The sequence below is a fragment of the Parambassis ranga genome, chromosome 16, assembly GCF_900634625.1.
Source record: "Parambassis ranga chromosome 16, fParRan2.1, whole genome shotgun sequence".
Taxonomy (NCBI): Eukaryota; Metazoa; Chordata; class Actinopteri; family Ambassidae; genus Parambassis; species Parambassis ranga.
Window position 1 is genome coordinate 12,722,182 of NC_041036.1, and position 16,724 is coordinate 12,738,905.

At 44.3% G+C, this 16,724-nt stretch overlaps 2 protein-coding genes across 3 annotated transcripts in view; one reads left to right on the top strand and one right to left on the bottom strand.

Moving 5' to 3' along the window:
* Window positions 1-1,204: 1,204 nt before the first annotated feature.
* On the top strand, window positions 1,205-10,534 carry LOC114449004 (ataxin-1-like). 2 transcript variants are annotated; one of them, XM_028426313.1, is made up of 3 exons: window positions 1,205-1,291; window positions 5,513-7,574; window positions 8,355-10,534. In XM_028426313.1, exons 2-3 carry the CDS (start codon window positions 5,766-5,768, stop codon window positions 9,042-9,044), a joined length of 2,499 nt encoding a protein of 832 aa, XP_028282114.1. In that variant the 5' UTR covers window positions 1,205-1,291; window positions 5,513-5,765; the 3' UTR covers window positions 9,045-10,534. The 2 variants fall into 2 exon arrangements, with proteins under 2 accessions (XP_028282114.1, XP_028282113.1); XM_028426312.1 differs by lacking the exon at window positions 1,205-1,291 and adding an exon at window positions 1,985-2,323.
* A 3,864-nt stretch (window positions 10,535-14,398) lies between these two features.
* Window positions 14,399-16,724, bottom strand: part of itga8 (integrin, alpha 8) — a 31,489-nt gene continuing 29,163 nt past the window's right edge. The window contains exons 26-30 of the mRNA XM_028425819.1: window positions 16,231-16,350; window positions 16,027-16,140; window positions 15,843-15,944; window positions 15,629-15,751; window positions 14,399-15,531 (exon numbers count right to left, since the gene is read on the bottom strand). Coding sequence (XP_028281620.1) covers window positions 15,442-15,531; window positions 15,629-15,751; window positions 15,843-15,944; window positions 16,027-16,140; window positions 16,231-16,350 — 549 coding nt within the window. The 3' untranslated portion in view covers window positions 14,399-15,441. The remainder of the gene's footprint in view (window positions 15,532-15,628; window positions 15,752-15,842; window positions 15,945-16,026; window positions 16,141-16,230; window positions 16,351-16,724) is intronic.

Here is a 16,724-nt window from a genome sequence, read left to right on the forward strand (position 1 = left end):
GAGGGTCATGCAGTGTTTTAACCTGCAGCAACCGGAGCCACTTGAGGTTTTCATGGTGTTTGTTTTTTTCTCTTTTTTTTTAAGCTGCTGAGCGTTGAGTGTGTGGGTAAAGCAGTGTGTGTGCGGACATCTGTGTGTTTCAAAATGGAGGAATGTCAGCATAACTCAATGTTTATTTGGTTAGACAGTGGAGTGCTGCTGCTGCTTGACCTATAACCATTGTTGTACTACTACTACTTTTACTTCGAGGACCGGCAGTCTCCAGTATTGTTTGGATGTTTTGGAGCACTCCCTCTCATGTGTGTGCACACATTGAGGAATATAGGGTAACACTTGTAGCATATGCTAGCACCTCTCCATCAGGTTGGACAATGATAAACAGCATCCAGCAGTATGTTTCTGAAGTATCTGTAAGGATGCCGACAAAGATTCTGTGTTGAAGACTCTTCCTGTACATAGATGCAGGGGGAAGTCTTTGATCAGGCTGCAAACAGCAGGACTGAGGTGACAGTACTGTTTCCTCACGCAGCCTCACTCTTCATCTGCTCTGTGCACTGAACATTTTCTGCTCCGTGCACCTCAAACTGGATTTGTGAATTCTCAGAGGAAAGCTTATTTCAGCTCACTTGGCAAACAATAATTTCGACCTTCGGTGTATAGCGAACCATCTCAGGCCAAGGAAACTGCAATCTCTTGTAGGCGCTTTTACAATGGGGCTATATCATGCTTTTCCATTTTCCCTTGCAGTGGGGATAGTGTACTTTCCAGAGCTTTTCCACTGGCTTGGGAGCGTCACAGTAGGAAGATGAGACTGAAAGACATACAGCGCATGTTTTTCTTCTCAGGTTCAACAGCTGGGGAAACACAGTTTAGTGTGTGATGCATGTGTGTCTGTGAGAGAATGCATTTGAGAATGCACATTGTCTTTTAGCCTCATGCAGCTTGCAGCAAACAAAGTCATACCTTCAAAAGTACGACTTTTATGCATGGAGAAGTCACTTCTGTACAGCAGTACATCTGGATATCTTCATTACATCTTTTTTTTTCCAGGATACACCCACGAGAAAGTCAAGATTCATGCCTCCCAGGAGTCCTTTGTGATAGTGGGCTTGTTGTAGCAGCATTACGTGATTTGTTGTACTCTACATGTCTGCAGTCTAGGAAAAGGGGACGCCCTGCATGTCTCACCTGCCAGGAGCAGATACATAGCTGAGAAGGTGCCTGTCTGCAGCCACCTCTATTGGCCGTGAGCTGCACAGGATAAGGAGGAGGAGGAGGAGGCCTCTGGTGGGTAAGGAGGGCCCCAGTGCCAAGTCACTGGGTGGGTGGGGGGGTGCTTTTATCAGCGCTGCCTGCCTGCATGCTCTTAGGGGAATATCTCTGGGGAGACCTATGGCGGGTTACACTGAGTCACTGTGCAGCCAGAGAACAGAGATCGAGAATGTAATTGTAGAGCAGCTCACAGAGGGCAGATTAGGAGGAGATTTGTCTATACAGAGAGCAAATGCATATGAAACTGAACAAGAGCGAAGCAGTGCATTAATACAGCTTTAAGGTGCTAACACATAGAGCAATTTAATCCCGCTGTCAGTTTGTGTGCATGCATATGTGTCTCTGTGTGTGTATGCAAAGTTGTTCACATTCATGCAGTATGTCTGTCTGAGCAAAGCCTTTCTGATTCTCCAGCTCTCTTACTCTCTCTCTCCTCTCTCACCCTCCGTCTGTTGCTCCCTCCCTCCCCCTCCTTCTCTCTCTGTGTGAGCGTAGTCTGGGCGCTGAGCCAAGTAGAGTGTGTTTTTTTGAATGAATACCTGATGCGGCTGATGAGGCTGGCTGGGGGAGGAGCTGTGTCAGTGGAGTACTGAGAGAGAGAAAGAAAAGAGGAGGGAGGGAGGGTGAGAGGGAAAGAGAGAGAGGCAGAAACACACACAACAGAGCCAGAGAGAGAGCGAGAGAGAGAGAGAGAGAGAGTGAGAGTGAGAGAAGCAACCAGGCAGAGAGGGAGCTGGCGGTCTGGTGGCCTTGCATAACACACGTTGGAGCAGCCTTGCACGCAGGTCTTGGTGTGAGCTCCAGCACTGGGGAACTTCCTTTACCATCAGCCCGTTGCAGGGGCAGCTTAGAGCCACTAAATCTGGAATCCACATAGAGGAAGGCAGAGCTGGAGCAGCTACAGCACGGGCTCCAGCCAGGAGAGGAGGGCGACACAAAGGAAGAGAATCAGGAAGAGGAGTCCTAGGAAACACGTCTCCAACACACAGACACACACACACAGTGACAGGCAGGAAGAATCCTTGGACATGCTCTGCAAGCAGTGGCTGTGGTGAGCTATTCTTAGTTCTTTAACCAGAGAAGGGGATGGGGGGTTGGGGGGGTCTTTTCATGTTGATTTGTGACATAGTAGTATTTTCTGCCCTGCTACTACACTCATGCGCTCTCACTGTCATCCTAAAGCCTACCAAGGCTACAGTCACAGCATCTGTTCCCCTGATCTGTCCAGCTGTAGGACTGACCCCATTTGTTTGTACTTGGCTGCTGAGTGCCTGGATTCGCATCTTCAGCTTGTGTATGTTGTGATGCGTGTGTGTCAGGCAGTGATGCAGGACTCTGGAGTCATTGTGAAGACAAACAGCCTGAACCCCACTGCCTGTTCTTACTGTCTGCTTTAGTCTGCCACACGCCCGGACCGCCTCTTAAAGGCACAGACACCCCTGTTGTACAGAGAAGGGACAGTAAAATGGCTCTTTTGGATATTAAAACTAACCCTACACCGTATTGATCTGCTTTAAGCAGCTGGGTTGGTGTGGTGGTTGAAATGAGGTCCTGTTTATATGCAGCGAATCACACATGACCGCACGTACATATTGTCTGCCACAGTACCCCCCCCCCCCTCTCTGTTTCATGCCAGAGCTCAGATTGATAATGATGTTTTTGTTTGCTATATATAGAAATTTGCAGTACAGGACATTTCCTGAGTATCTATGACTGGTCTAGCAGGACGTATAGCAGTCTTGACAACAGGTTTATCTCCACAGGGTCATTGCAATAGCTGCTCAATCTTTTTTCAATAGAGGTTAAATTGTTTGGTTGCATCTCTGCATAACCCTACTGCAGAGAGATGTTGTGGATCAATGCATGGAGTAAATAGTGGGTCTGGGTGCATGAGAATAAACTCAGTAGGGGAGAAAGTGGGGAGGGGGAGCGGACTTGAGGAGCTGGCAACTGCTGCATAACAGAAGAGATGTAACTCTGCTGGGGGGCCTCTCACCTGGAGACAGCATTAGAGAGCCGGCTGAGGCAGACTGCACAAACCTATTTCTGTGCTTTGTGTAGCTCTGTTTTGTGTGGGAGTATGAGAAAAGATCACATGTAAGGCTGGCTCCATAACTCTGTCTGAGCTGATGAGCCGAATACAGAGCTCCGTACATGTCTTGGAGGTGTCAGTCCCAGAGCCAGGGCAGTGACTCAGGGCTCCCATGCTGTGTGGCTTGGTGTGACAGTCATGTCTTGAAAGCTCCCCTTTGTTCTCCATAGTATCACATAGGCCTTATGTTTGTTGGTGTCAGTGTTCTAATAATAGGCTGACACTGGAAAATCTAGAGAGGCTTTTGGCTGCTGAGCTGCGTGTGTGTGACTGTGTGTGTGTGTTTGTGTGCCGCGAATGTCCAGAAAAGGAGAGAAACCTTCCTGTTTTATGTGAAACTAATGCTGTATTTGACAAATCAGAGCATGCTGGCTTTGTCTTCCACTGCTGCTGTAATAATAGGAGGTCCTTGCGCTTCAGATGTGATGTCATTACACTGTTGACACGGTGTTGCTGAGGTGGGGTTGTTGCCACTGAGCGATGCTGCACAGCGGAGCTCAGACTGTAGCGGCGGTTGTGTTGCTGATCGGGGATCTCTCAGTGAGGCGGGGGCAATGGCGCTCTGATGCTGCAGGCTCTGCTCAATGTGGGTCAGGAGAAGCAGCACCCTGTCTTCTCCGCTATTCTCCCTCCTTCATCCCTATTCCTAATCCCCTTCCTTCTCTCACTCTCTCGCCCTTGCTCTCTCTCCTCCTTCTCCATACTTGTGTCTATCATCTTACATTGCCTTTCCCCCTCTCCTCCCCATCACTCCTCTTTTTCTGTTTCTCTCCATCTCTGCTGCTCTCCTCCTTTGTTACATCTAGTGTATCTACCGGGCTGCTTAGATAAATTGCACAGAGGTGTTTGCTGCTTTTGGATGACCTTGTCAATGCCAGCGTTGTAGGTAGATGTGTCTATACAGAAAGCGACCAACATTGTCTTCTGTGTGTTTATTAATTCATATTATCTTTACCTCTACCCCCCCCCCTTCTGCTTTTATGTAACACGTCTGTGGTTGCCTGCTGTAGTGAACCTCTGGTGTAAATATATATATATAAAAAACACACTTTGTCAAATAGTGTTGCTCCTCTGAATGGAATGTAGGGGGAGATCATGTAGTCCATTTCGGTGGCGCCTCTGGCTAATGAACAACTCAGAGTCCTGTGCATTGACCCACAGATAAGCTCGCAGGAAAAAAAGTGGCTTTGAAAAAGAAACGGAGAAAAATGAGCTCATGGGAAGCAAATGGCTGCATGTTAATGTTAGAATGAATGAATACACTGAATATAGTTTGTGCTTCCACATTCATCAGAGATGTATGTGTGAATGCACACACTGTGTGTGCATTATACAGGAGTCAAAGTTGATAGTCAGTATTCACTACAAGTAAGACAGCACTGTTTGCCTGTCCTATTAAACTTGAGGTTATTATTTTAAAACAAGAAAAGCCCTTTTATGGTTCTCCCAGATTTTTTTCTTAATCAAATTTCAAGCCATGTTTTTTTTCCACTTCATATTTCCATAGTGCCCATTGACCCAGAGTTCCTCTCTGGAGGTGGATGTTATATTTGCAGTGGCCCCACTGACACAATACATGGTCTTGGGACTGTTAAGGAAAGAACACAAGCTCCTCTGAGGCTGTTTCTATGCACTATTATCCTTCCAGTCTGCTCTGCCTTTATACACAGCAACACACACCCAGACATAAATGCTGGAGTTCAGAAAACTCCTGTATGGTGTGTAATAACATAGGAGCAACATTATCCAAAAATGACAACACACAACATTGTACTTTCCTATGTGTCATGCTGCATTACTCATGGAAAGGATGGGCATGGTTAATCCATGTAGATCCTTAAGGGAAATCTTTAGAGGTTACGTGTACACAGAATAAACTACATGTTGTGTTCAAGCATGTGAGACAAACAGGTACCACCTAGTGGTAAAAAAGAAGCTTTGATATATTAAAGCAGCCCTGAAAGACCATTCTGAGAATATGGTTCATAAACAGAAGCTGTACTTACTGAGCTACCTCTGAAGTGCAATTAGACTAATGAGACTGAATTGAATTTTAAATTATGTCAAGTAAAGTTAATTATATAGCTCAAATGCTTGGAAGGAAAAACAGGACCTGAGTATCTGACTTCAGTTTCTCTGTGCCTTCAGATTCCTGTTGCTGCGGGGGACAGTGGATCCATCAGAGATGATTCCTCATGAAGTCTATGGCGCTCATTTGGAGAGCTGGAGTGACTCCATCTTCTCTGGTGTGAGATCTAGAGCTGCCTGGCAGTGAACACAAACAGAGCCCAAACGACACAAAGAGGCTGGCCCCTGCTCATATCCTCTGAGTGGAGGTGAGAACGAAGACTCAGAGGAACACAGAAGTAGTACTGGGGAATATTTATACCACAGTGGCACAATGAAAGCCAACCAAGAGCGGAGTAATGGATGCCTGCCTCCCAAGAAGCGTGAGATCCTGGCTCTGGAGCAGAGGCCTGTGGTAGTAGCCACAGCAACTCCTCCAGCTGTAGTGGCTGCTGATAGTCCCCACACAGAAAACCTAGCCTGGCTGGCCAGTGTAGCTAGTGAACGCTGCAAGTCAAGGGAAGCAGAGAGTCCGAGATGTCCCGTCTCCTCCTCTTCTTCCTCTTCTCCCTCCACCTCTATACCTTCCTCAGCCACACCGTTGTCAGCAGTACCTCTGGCCTCTCTGCCTGCAGTTTACCCCACAGCCATTCCCCAACAAGCTGGTACCATCCAGTTTGCTCAGCTTGGACCCAATGTTCAGTTCATCAGCTCTGGTCCTTATGCTGGGTACATCTCCTCTCACATCATCTCAACCAATGCTAGTCCGGCACCTAACAGCTCTGCAATAGCAGGACAGCGCCCGCAGCTGGATGGTTACACCACAGCCCTGATCTCCCCCAACACCAAAGGGGAGCAACAGTTTCAGATAGGTCTCTCCCCTACAGAACTGACCCCTGTATCGCTACCAAGCTCTCCTCAAGTCACCAGCCAGTACATCCATCTGGACGGCAGAACACCTCTGACTGTCAGCGGAAACGCTGTCACCTCACCCACGGCCCATCTCCAACTTCACCCTCACACAGCCGTCCTCCCCCAGACACTTACACTTGCCCCTTCACAGCTAGTGGTTCAGTACGCAGATGGCTCAACTGGAAAGAAACCAGAAGGGCATGCTAAGGGTGTGTTGAATGGGGAATTGGAAATGGTCAAACAGGCAAAAGCCTCCAGTCAGCCAGCAAACCATCAGCAGGTCCAGAGCTATGAGGCCAGGCATATCCTCCTACCTGCAGACTATAGCCAAAACCCTGCAGGACTCCAGACCTCCTTGGTACTTGTGGCCCAGCCAAACCACGGAGCTGAACATGAACTCAGTTCAAATAAGATCTCCTTAGTCCAAACTGAGAAAGGAGGCATTTGTTTGGGGAAGCCAGTGTCCAGATCCTCCTCTTTCACCTCCCTTTCATCCTCAGAGGTGGTGAAGTCTGTTGCTCCTCATACAGTCATTCAGACCACTCTGCCCCCCGAGGAGCTGCCAGCCAGCCTTTACTCCACCACACAGCCTCCCATCATTGGCTACATCACAAGTGCAAACCAGCATGCTGTTAGCTACCATGCAGCACTACCACAGCACCTAGTCATCCCAAGTGGCCAGTCGCTCCTCATCCCGGTCAGTGGTACCAGTAACGGCACAGAAATAGAGGTTAGCCGCACTGTCAGCGCTCTGACTGCCACCACTACACCTCAAATATCCACTGCCATGCCGCATGCCTATCTGGCTACAGCCCTCTCCAAATGTGAGGCACTAGGGCCAGATGGAAATCAACCACCCCCTGCTGCCGCTGCACAGGCTCCAGCATTACCAGCACTGCCCTCAACCCCAGTTCCTGCAGTGGTGGCAGCTCCCTCGCCAATGCCCACTCCGGTTGCCACTCCTGCCCCTGCTGCCATCCAAGCCTCCCCTTCCATTTCCTGTTCCTCTTCCCCCGTGGCACTTCCTCCTTTTTTTATGCGAGGCTCCATTATCCAGCTGGCTGATGGGGAGCTGAAACGGGTGGAGGACTTAAAGACAGAGGACTTTATCCAGAGTGCTGAGATCAGCAGTGAGCTGAAGATTGACTCCAGCACCGTGGAACGTATTGACAGCGGACAAAGTCCTAATGCTGTGGTTATACAGTTTTCTGTGGGAGAGCTCAAAGCACAGGTAAGATATTTATAAATTCATCTCTCTAAATTGAAATCATCATGTCTTTATCTGTTGGACTTGGCCTCTTAAGTCTTGAGCCCCCCCTAGTGATGAATGACAATCACAAAAAATGAAATCAAACAGTCCACTGAGCAGAAGTGAATGGCACTCTGCTTTGAGCTGCAGAGAAAGGTTCAAATTTCATCTGTAATGCAGAGTGAAATTACTTTTATACACACACACACACACACACACACACACACACACACAGTTCTGCTAATAATGCTGATGGCTGAGTATTCAAGTGCCCCAGTAAGCAACAACAATGTGACAGGCACACACACACCATGGCCACTTATCACCTGTGTTTTCTTAGGCTAAGATTTCCACTACATGCAAATTGATTTTCTAACAGTATTTTTAAAAAAGCTATCAAAACAAAAACAAAACAACTCAACTATGTGTGTTTGAATGAAGCACTGTTAACTGAACTATATCTCTGCCTGGTTGGCTGCCAGATTATTATGACAAAATATGCTGTTAATGTGCATGACCATCACCTACAGAATATTATCATAGGTGTATCAATAATAATATCATTATTTATTGTTTAAATATAACAGAATACTGTAGTAGTGTTGTCTATATTCTGTTTGCTGCATTTGTCATACAAATTCTGCAGACTCTGGCTCTTATTATCTTTGATTCTTTATTTAATTCTTTATTTGTTTATTAAGAAAAGCAGTTTGTGTTTTGCAGGATGTTAACTGTGTGTGTTTTGCATGGCATCCCCTCCAGGTGTGTGTAGAAGTGCTGGTGGAGTACCCTTTCTTTGTGTTTGGCCAGGGCTGGTCGTCATGCTGCCCAGACCGGACCACGCAGCTGTTTGAGCTGTCCTGCGCTAAGTTGTGTGTGGGTGACGTGTGTGTGTCACTGACGCTCCGCGGCTTGAGGAATAGTTCATTAGTGGACGGCCAGGGTTTGGGGTCCAAGCTGAAGACCAGTCACCTGCCTGACTCCTGCCACCACGTAGATCCCAGTGTAAGAAACAGTATGAGTCCAAACGCTGCTGCAGGCCCAAACAGTGGTCTTCTCATGAAAGCCTCTAGTGCAGACAGACTGGAGAGGCAGCAGGTCACTGGACCAGAACCAGAACTACCAGCAGAATTGGGATCAGTTCCAGGACTGGCAGACGGGAGCTACAGAGCTGGACCAATGCTGGCAGCTTCAGGCATGGGAGAAATAAGACAGGAATCATTGAAAACGGACACGTCTGCCCTCTCTAAACCACAATGTGATCCAGAGAGACCCACAGTCCGTAAGAGACGCTGGTCAGCCCCGGAGCGAGACCAGACTGAGAAAGCAGAGGATGAGCCTCCTGTGACTCTGCCCAAACCCTCTTTTATCCCTCAGGAGGTCAAAATCAGCATTGAGGGCCGCTCAAGTACTGGGAATGAACGATTCTTGAAGAAAAGAGTAGACTGTTGAGTGAACTTCAAGGAATTTGAAATACCTGTGGTTTGCTTTGTGTTTCCCTTTCCTCTCTCTTTTTTCTCTTTCCAGACTTCTGTAATATAGACTGAGTTTACGCAGTATTTACATGTCTTCTTTTCTTTCACAGAGTCTGATATCTATGAAGTACAGTAGAGCACCTTCATAAGTGGTATCACACAAGATCAGTGCAATCAATGCTGAAAGCAAAAATGAATGCAGCGTGAATGTTGAGTATAAATGGCAGCCCGACACCTGAGAGAGAGACATTTGACCTGCGTGTTACATATCATTAGCTGGGGCTCCTTTGTTGGATGCAGACCCGTTAAAATCATTTGTCTTATGTGTGAAGAAGCACAGACCCCGATGTCTACATCCTGCTTGTTGTTCACAGTTTCTTTGGTTCGTAGACGTCAGTGGAAACACAGATTGAGACCTTTGGTGTTTTGACATCATCAGTGATCTCTGCTATGTTCTGCTTTCTATAAGTTTTCTATTTTTACTTTATGATTCATTTTCATACCATTATAACTGTGCGTGCTACAGCAGACGGCATTGTCCCACTTTGTCGCTGTGTTTGTTTCTGCATTGTTGTTTCTGTCAAACAGAGCACAGAATGAAGGTGTGTGTGTGTGTGTGTGATGTTGTTAGCTGTCAGTTGTTAACCAATAAAAAGAATATATAGGCCTGAATGTAAACCACTCAAACTCATGTAGTCGTGCATGTGCTGTTTGCTGCACCGCGGATGGATATGCAGGGGATTTGGCACCAGTCTATTGTGATGTTTAGGCAGCAACAGCTGCACAGACCTTGAACTTCCGTTCAACCATTGACTTCTCTCTTTGGCTTTGGTTGCAATGGACAGAATTTCAGACATTTAAGCTACTTTTGTTTTAAGACACTCTAAGTATGGATTTGGCTTTCACATTGCAATAAAAAAAACAACACAGACTGTTAAACTGTTAAATCACAACCGATTGGATTTATGCTTCGCCTGTACTAAATGTCAGCATCTGGCCCACAAATGACAGTTGGGAGCATACTCTGATTCTTCAATAGAGGGCATGCACGTGATGTCACGTGATGCGGAAGTCACTTCGGGTACATGCACTGAGTGGCAAACAGCTAATTGAGTTGCAGCCTTGTATTGAAAACCGCGGCCCACAAAAAATAATCAAAAACACACCTGAAAACAGCTGCTGTGGATTGAGTAGTAGTTAGAAGTATCGTTTTACAGATGGTTGAAAGCTAACGAGACAACAAGCCAAGGGATTACTGCTGAAACGTCAGCACGACATACGACGTGACGATAAAATGCTGATTTGACCACTCGTCTGGTAAATATCTAGCATCTTTCATTTAAGTTTTGTAATCTTTTATTTAAAACAGTCACGGTAATCAGTCCTTTGTTTAAACAAGCTACATAAAGAGTTTTTGCTTCTACTTAAGTTTAAATGTTGTCTGATCATTATATAGGCGCTGATAATAATACAGACGTATGTTGTTATGTAATGATAAAACATGTTTGCTGTACAAAGATAAATGAATACTCATTACATGTAATTGTATTTGTTGCATGATATGAGTACGTATTTGTTGGGAAATGTTGATTTCCGTCCACATGTCAGTGTCCATGGACCACTGGTCTGGGAGGTTTTGAGGCTTGTTGTCCAAGGAGAGATTCCTCTGCTCTGCCCCCTGCTAAAGGCAGCCAGCTTTTTGCCACTCAGTCTGAGGTGCGTCCTGCTGGAAATGTGATGTATGTGCATACCCTCTGATTCCCCTCTGCTCCTCATCTTCAACACTGTTGGGTGTTTGCGTGCTCGGGCCATTGGAGCCTCCTCAGCTCCCTCAGTTTTAAACATCAGCATTGTTTTGCAGTAGTGAAGTTTCCCATGCTTCGATGTATGTTTGTATTTGCGCCAGCTCCTGAGTGGCATTTCTCCATCACGTTCACCAGCTAGTTTCTTGTGTGCTGTTTGGTGCTGGGAGAGTGTTTTTCAGAGCTTTTTTTCCTTCAACAACAGCTGCCTGCTGTAAATGAAATCAAATCAGATGAGAGTGGTGACAATGTGTTGCTGGTCATTGGCTGAAGGATGCTATAAGCTCTGCAGAGCCAGGGGAAGCTGCACTCAGCTACTTGCTTTCTGTGTGTTTGTCACCTTGAGTGACTCTTCTCATTGTAGTGACCTTGCTTTCTTTTTAGGGACTATGGCCTTAGATATACAGTATGTACCTAGTTCACAGCAGCAGCACATGGTTTTTAGGGTTTTACCATTAAAACCTCAGTGATGGTATGCCTTTCTGAAGTCCATACCTGTTATATCAGAGCACTCTGATAATAGATTACATGTCCTTTCTTTCTTAGAGTAAAGAAATATCCTATAGTTCATACTCAGGAACAGTGTGTGTCTGTGTGTGTGTGTGGCCTGAGACGTTATGTGCATGTCCACCAGTCATTTGTATGTGTGCGTTCTAAACAGCAGCACTTTGGGTGAAGCATTGGAGTGTGGTGGCGGTGGCGGTGGCGGTGGCGTCCCTCTTCCTCAAACAGCTGTTAGACATTATGAGACTGTTGCTCATCACATCACATCCTCCTACAGGTTCCTCACAAAGAGATAGCATTACACAGCCCACCGCCGGGGCAGGGAATGTAAACACACATCGGGCAAACTTTATTTTTTTGATGATTTATAGAGCTACTATTCAGAGAGAGAATGTGAGAGATGCAGAGTCAATAGCCAGCTAGTGTTGATCATGTACAGTAAAAGTGTATCCTACAAAGTGTACAGTGTGTATTTTAACCCTTATGTAGCGTATGTACTGTATGTGCCACAGCGCCTCCTTCTTCAATCATTCCATTTACTCACCAACAACAACAAGTGGTCCTGCAAAATGTTCATGAATGTGCTACAGCTCTTTGGGAACATCATTTGACCTCCTCAGAATTGATTTGACTTTGACACTGTATCGTTGTATCGTACAGTATGTGTGAAAATGGACTGCAACTTATAGCCATTAAACTCCTGAAAGGTGTTTATTGTTTAACAAAACAAAACAAAAAAGACAAAAAAAGGTAACCAGACTGTTCTGTTTGTGTTTGACTGCTCAGGCTAAACACTGCCCAGTGACTGTTCTCCTCCAAAAAAAAAACAAACTAAAAACTCTGTGGTCTTATAACCTGTCAGCTGTTACAAAATATTCTACTGTTTGGTCACTTTGTCGTTGTAGCCATCTTCTCTCTGTTAGCCGGGCCTGTGTTTGTGCTTTTCTAAAAATGATTTCTTAGTTATAGACCTGAAATGACATCACAGCACACAAATCTGTGAAATATGGAAAATATAGATCAAATAGCTGGTGTTATTCTACTTTTATTTTTTGTCAGCAAATACCATGAAAAAAGCAACTTTTCTAAAATTAGTTTTTAAAAAGCCAAACTACAAATGTCACTAAAGCAACATATATATTGAGCAATTACAAATCTTTGTAAGTGTTTATACAATTCTTATTTTTTTTAACTTTTTTTTTGTGTTGACGTACCCCCCCCCCCCCCCATTGTAACGTATTAGTAACACCCATTGTTTCCACAAATATACTCATAAGTTCCTCAAAATATGTAATTTTTCACAGCCTTTCTGTACAATGTTGAACATGGCATATATGTGCCACATTGTGGTGATCTATGGAATTGCACTTTGACATGTGTGTGTGTGTGTGTGTGTGTGTGTATGTATGTGTGTGTGATGTGGGGAGGGGTGGTGTTAGTGTAACTAATACACAAAGGTAATGTACAGCATGTCAAAGAGAATTTGTACACCCCCCCTGTACAACATCTCAGTGATTTGTAAATAGCCAAAGTCTTCCATTCTAATGTTGGTATGACCTTGTTGGAGAGGATAAACACTGATCCCCATGTTGTACAGACCTTTGAAGTCATGTTTCATTTCAAAAATATGTCATATGACGGAAATACAAAATGTCGCTTCACCTAAGATATTTTCTTTTGCACCAGCTCAAAACCCAGGAAATGATATGGGAGTCAAAGACTTTAAAAATAAGGAGAAGATATTTTGTAATTTGGGTCTGTTTGGATAAATCTCAGCTAAGATACAGTATGTAGTAATTATCAATAATGTTCCTTTATTTTGATGGTGTTGAGATTTGCTAGTCAGAAATTGTTAAATCTTTACTCGAAATGTTTGATTTTACATTTGATCAAATATATTCAAAGAAATAAAGAGTCTAAAGAAAAATGCAGCGTGTCTGTTTGGATGCTGCAGGTAATGATTTGTCTGTATTTGGGCAGGCGTGTGTGTTTTTTTGTGTTTGCAAGTGACAGAGATGGAGTGTGAGGAAGTGTGTTTTGGCAGCATTTAAATGTGAATATGCGGTCTGGGTCTGCCAGCTGTGTGAGTCTGATAAATGTTTCCTCTGGAGATATGTCTGATAATATCTTCACCTACGCTCTCCTGCTTTGATGTGTATTACAACAAACTTTCCTTTTCTGAATATCAGCTGTGACAACAGTGAACAGAGGAGTGTTATTGCTGCTAAATAACCAATGCCATATTGCATTTGTAGTTTTTCTAGCAAGACTTTGCGTAATAATACTTTGCACTTGCTTATTTTATAGCTGCAATGCCTAACAGTAATTTACTTGTCCTATCTGGATAAATTACGACAATTATGAAATACCACAGATATTATCAGTCTGATACATGTACAAGGTTTCATCCACGGTTCATTACCCAGGCTCTATTAATTTGAACCAAACATGTATATTTTCTTTCTTCTTAAGTTGAGAATATGCATATATAAATGTATCTGAAGCTGCTGTAACAAAATAGTACCATTTACTATAGTGTGTATCTGTATCAATACGATATTCTTATCATAACAGAGCAGACATCTGATTTTAAAAAAAGATCGTCATCAACAGTTTTATCAGGAATACATGGATTGCCGCAGTGTTGTTCAGTAAGGGCCACAAGAGGGCGCTGCACTGCCTCCCATTTTAGTTGTCATCTTTCATTCCTCCTGCAACAAACTAACAGTGGCATATCCACTCTGCGCCACCAGGTGGAGCAAGAGTCCTGCATCTGAGGAACAAGGAGATTTCACAGGAAAGAGGTGTACTGGAATATATCCATGTTTTATTTATCTCCTGTTTCTCAATAAACTGCACGCTTCAAAGATGCATGAGCGATCAGATTAGAAAGAGGCAAAAAAGTGTGACCTGACATTGTTAACTTTAATTCTTGGACATTTTTGCTGCTTAAAGTGACTGAATAATTTTCACTTGTCAACTTGTGATGGTCAAGTAATCACTGTAGTAAACAGAATGTGCCTCAGTAATCAAACAAGTCTTTATTCTGATGAAACCTCACACATTATACAAAAAACACAACACATTAATATTCAGCATCTTCCTGCCTGTTGAACATCATTCAGACTATTGTGATGTACACAGTCTCATACTGTCTACAGTGTTTTTGATATGGACTCTTTATTTTTGCAGCCATTCTTATCAACTGCTCATCAACTCCAGACACAACAGACACATGCAAAAACTCCATAAGGCAATAAGTTACTCTTGTTATTGGTCTCCTCACTCTGAACCCCTTTTAACTGGATGTGGTGACTTAGAAGAAATGCTTTGTTGTTCAGCAATATTCATATCTATTATACCAATTAATCGCTTACAGTATATACAGACACAATGGAAACATCAAGCTCTAATAAAATAATGCCAGTGTAAACAAGCTTCAGTATCACACAACGCCCAAATATTGCACATACATTCATAAATATACACTTCAACTTTGTGCCTTTGTGTGTATGCATGTGGCTGCATCTTATCTGTGTGTGTGTGTATAAACTGTGTACAGTGTGTTTTAAAGAAAACACTGATAAATTAAATCCTGTGGAAAAATAATCCAACAACTGGAAGAATGATGCCTAACAGACACATAGCACTCACACACACACACATACACACACACAAACACTCACACAAGCACTTGTGCATAGATCTCCAGTCTCTTTGTGCCTCACAGAAAACATTTAAAGCTTCACAACAAAGTCCATTTTGTCTTCAGTTCTGGTTCTTCATCACAATGGACAAACAATAGACACGTGTGTTTTTTTTGTGTGTGTGTGATTGAGCCTGTTGAGTGTTGGTCCCACTCTTGTCTGCTTTGAACCCTGTTCTTTGGTCCCGGTCTGTGTGGTGCTGCAGTCTCCTGTCTTTCCTTTCAGTCACTTTTATTAATAGAAGACCAAGGAATGTAGGTTCCAGCTAATGCAGATCTCCGATCTGACTGAAGTCGCTCAGAAGGTGCAAGCCCCTCCCAAACCACCGTCTTCCAACACTAGAATCTGTCCTGGCGTTTTCCTAGGCATCCCCAGTTTGATCACATGTCAGCTGCTCCTGGTCTGAGACGTCATCATCAGCTGGCGGCCGTGCCCGGTCAAAGAAACCACACTGTAGGAATCACATTAACCCATTAGTGCCACATTGGATAATTGAACTACCACACGGAATGATAGTAGTGTGTGTGTGTGTGTGTGTGTGTGTGTACCTTCCACATGGCTAATGTCAGCATGGCCAGAACCAGCAGCCCCAGCAGTATAGCCAGTATTATGACCCAGAGAGGGACAGCAAACGACACATCAGGAGTCCCCCACAACACCAAGGTCCCCATCTACAGAGAGAGGGAGACAGAGTGCTTATTTATTTTGTTTTTTTTTTAATATGATGTGAACACAGACTTCTGTTAACTTTCTCAATCTCACCGAGGTTCTGTGCTGAGGCAGGATGGAAGGTTGGATGCGATAAGGCATGGACGTGACCATGAAGGACACCGTAGAGTTGAGAATGTAGGGGATGTTACGTCGCTGTGGGATGAAAAGCATGTTACGCCTGGAGTTTTAGGCTTGCTATACAATAATAAAGCAAATGGGGAAAATAGATACCAACCTGCAGGAAAGTATGTGCCCAGAGCCTCGATCGAATCTTAACCACCGCACTCTGACCACGATCCAACCGTCCAACCACACACATGATGTTCAGACAGGAGATATTAGTGCAGTTCTGTGTGAAGGGAGGAAACAGACATTCAGCACCTGCCAATCATTAATGACTGTTTGGATGAGTTTCTAAGTGAACGTATGTGGGTCTCACCAAAGTTTTACGGCTGTAACTCTGCACAGTGCTGATGGATCGTTTGTGTCGGCGAGGACTTGGAGTGCTGGTGTTCCTCAAGAAACCCAGTAATTCAGGTGTGTCCTGGAGAGCAGAGATCTGGAACAGAGGAGCAATGACCATCAAATGAAGTTATTCAAATACATCAGACAAAACGAAACTGTTAGAAGTCTTGTTTGTCTTTTCATGTCTTTCATTCCTTTGCCTTTTGAGGACAATCATTAACCAGAACATACTGATTATCACATATTGGTTGTGGTATTGAGGTCTGTAGAGCACATGGGCTGCAGCCATGGTATCACAGCCATAATAATAAAAAAAATAACTCTCCAGCTGTGGAAACAAGATGTATCCTGAACAGGAAACACTTTGTGGAAAGAAGGATTTGAAGAGATTTAAGTTTCTGTTTGTACAATCAAGCTGACAACAACAAAACACAGATGGATCACCAAAAAGCACTAAAAGTCCCCAGC

Bases quoted from the DNA above. Each gene is read 5' to 3' on its own strand.
- LOC114449004 (XM_028426313.1), top strand. From the start codon at position 5,766: ATGAAAGCCAACCAAGAGCGGAGTAATGGATGCCTGCCTCCCAAGAAG. The intron at 7,575-8,354 runs GTAAGATATTTA...CATCCCCTCCAG, and splicing joins TGGGAGAGCTCAAAGCACAG to GTGTGTGTAGAAGTGCTGGT.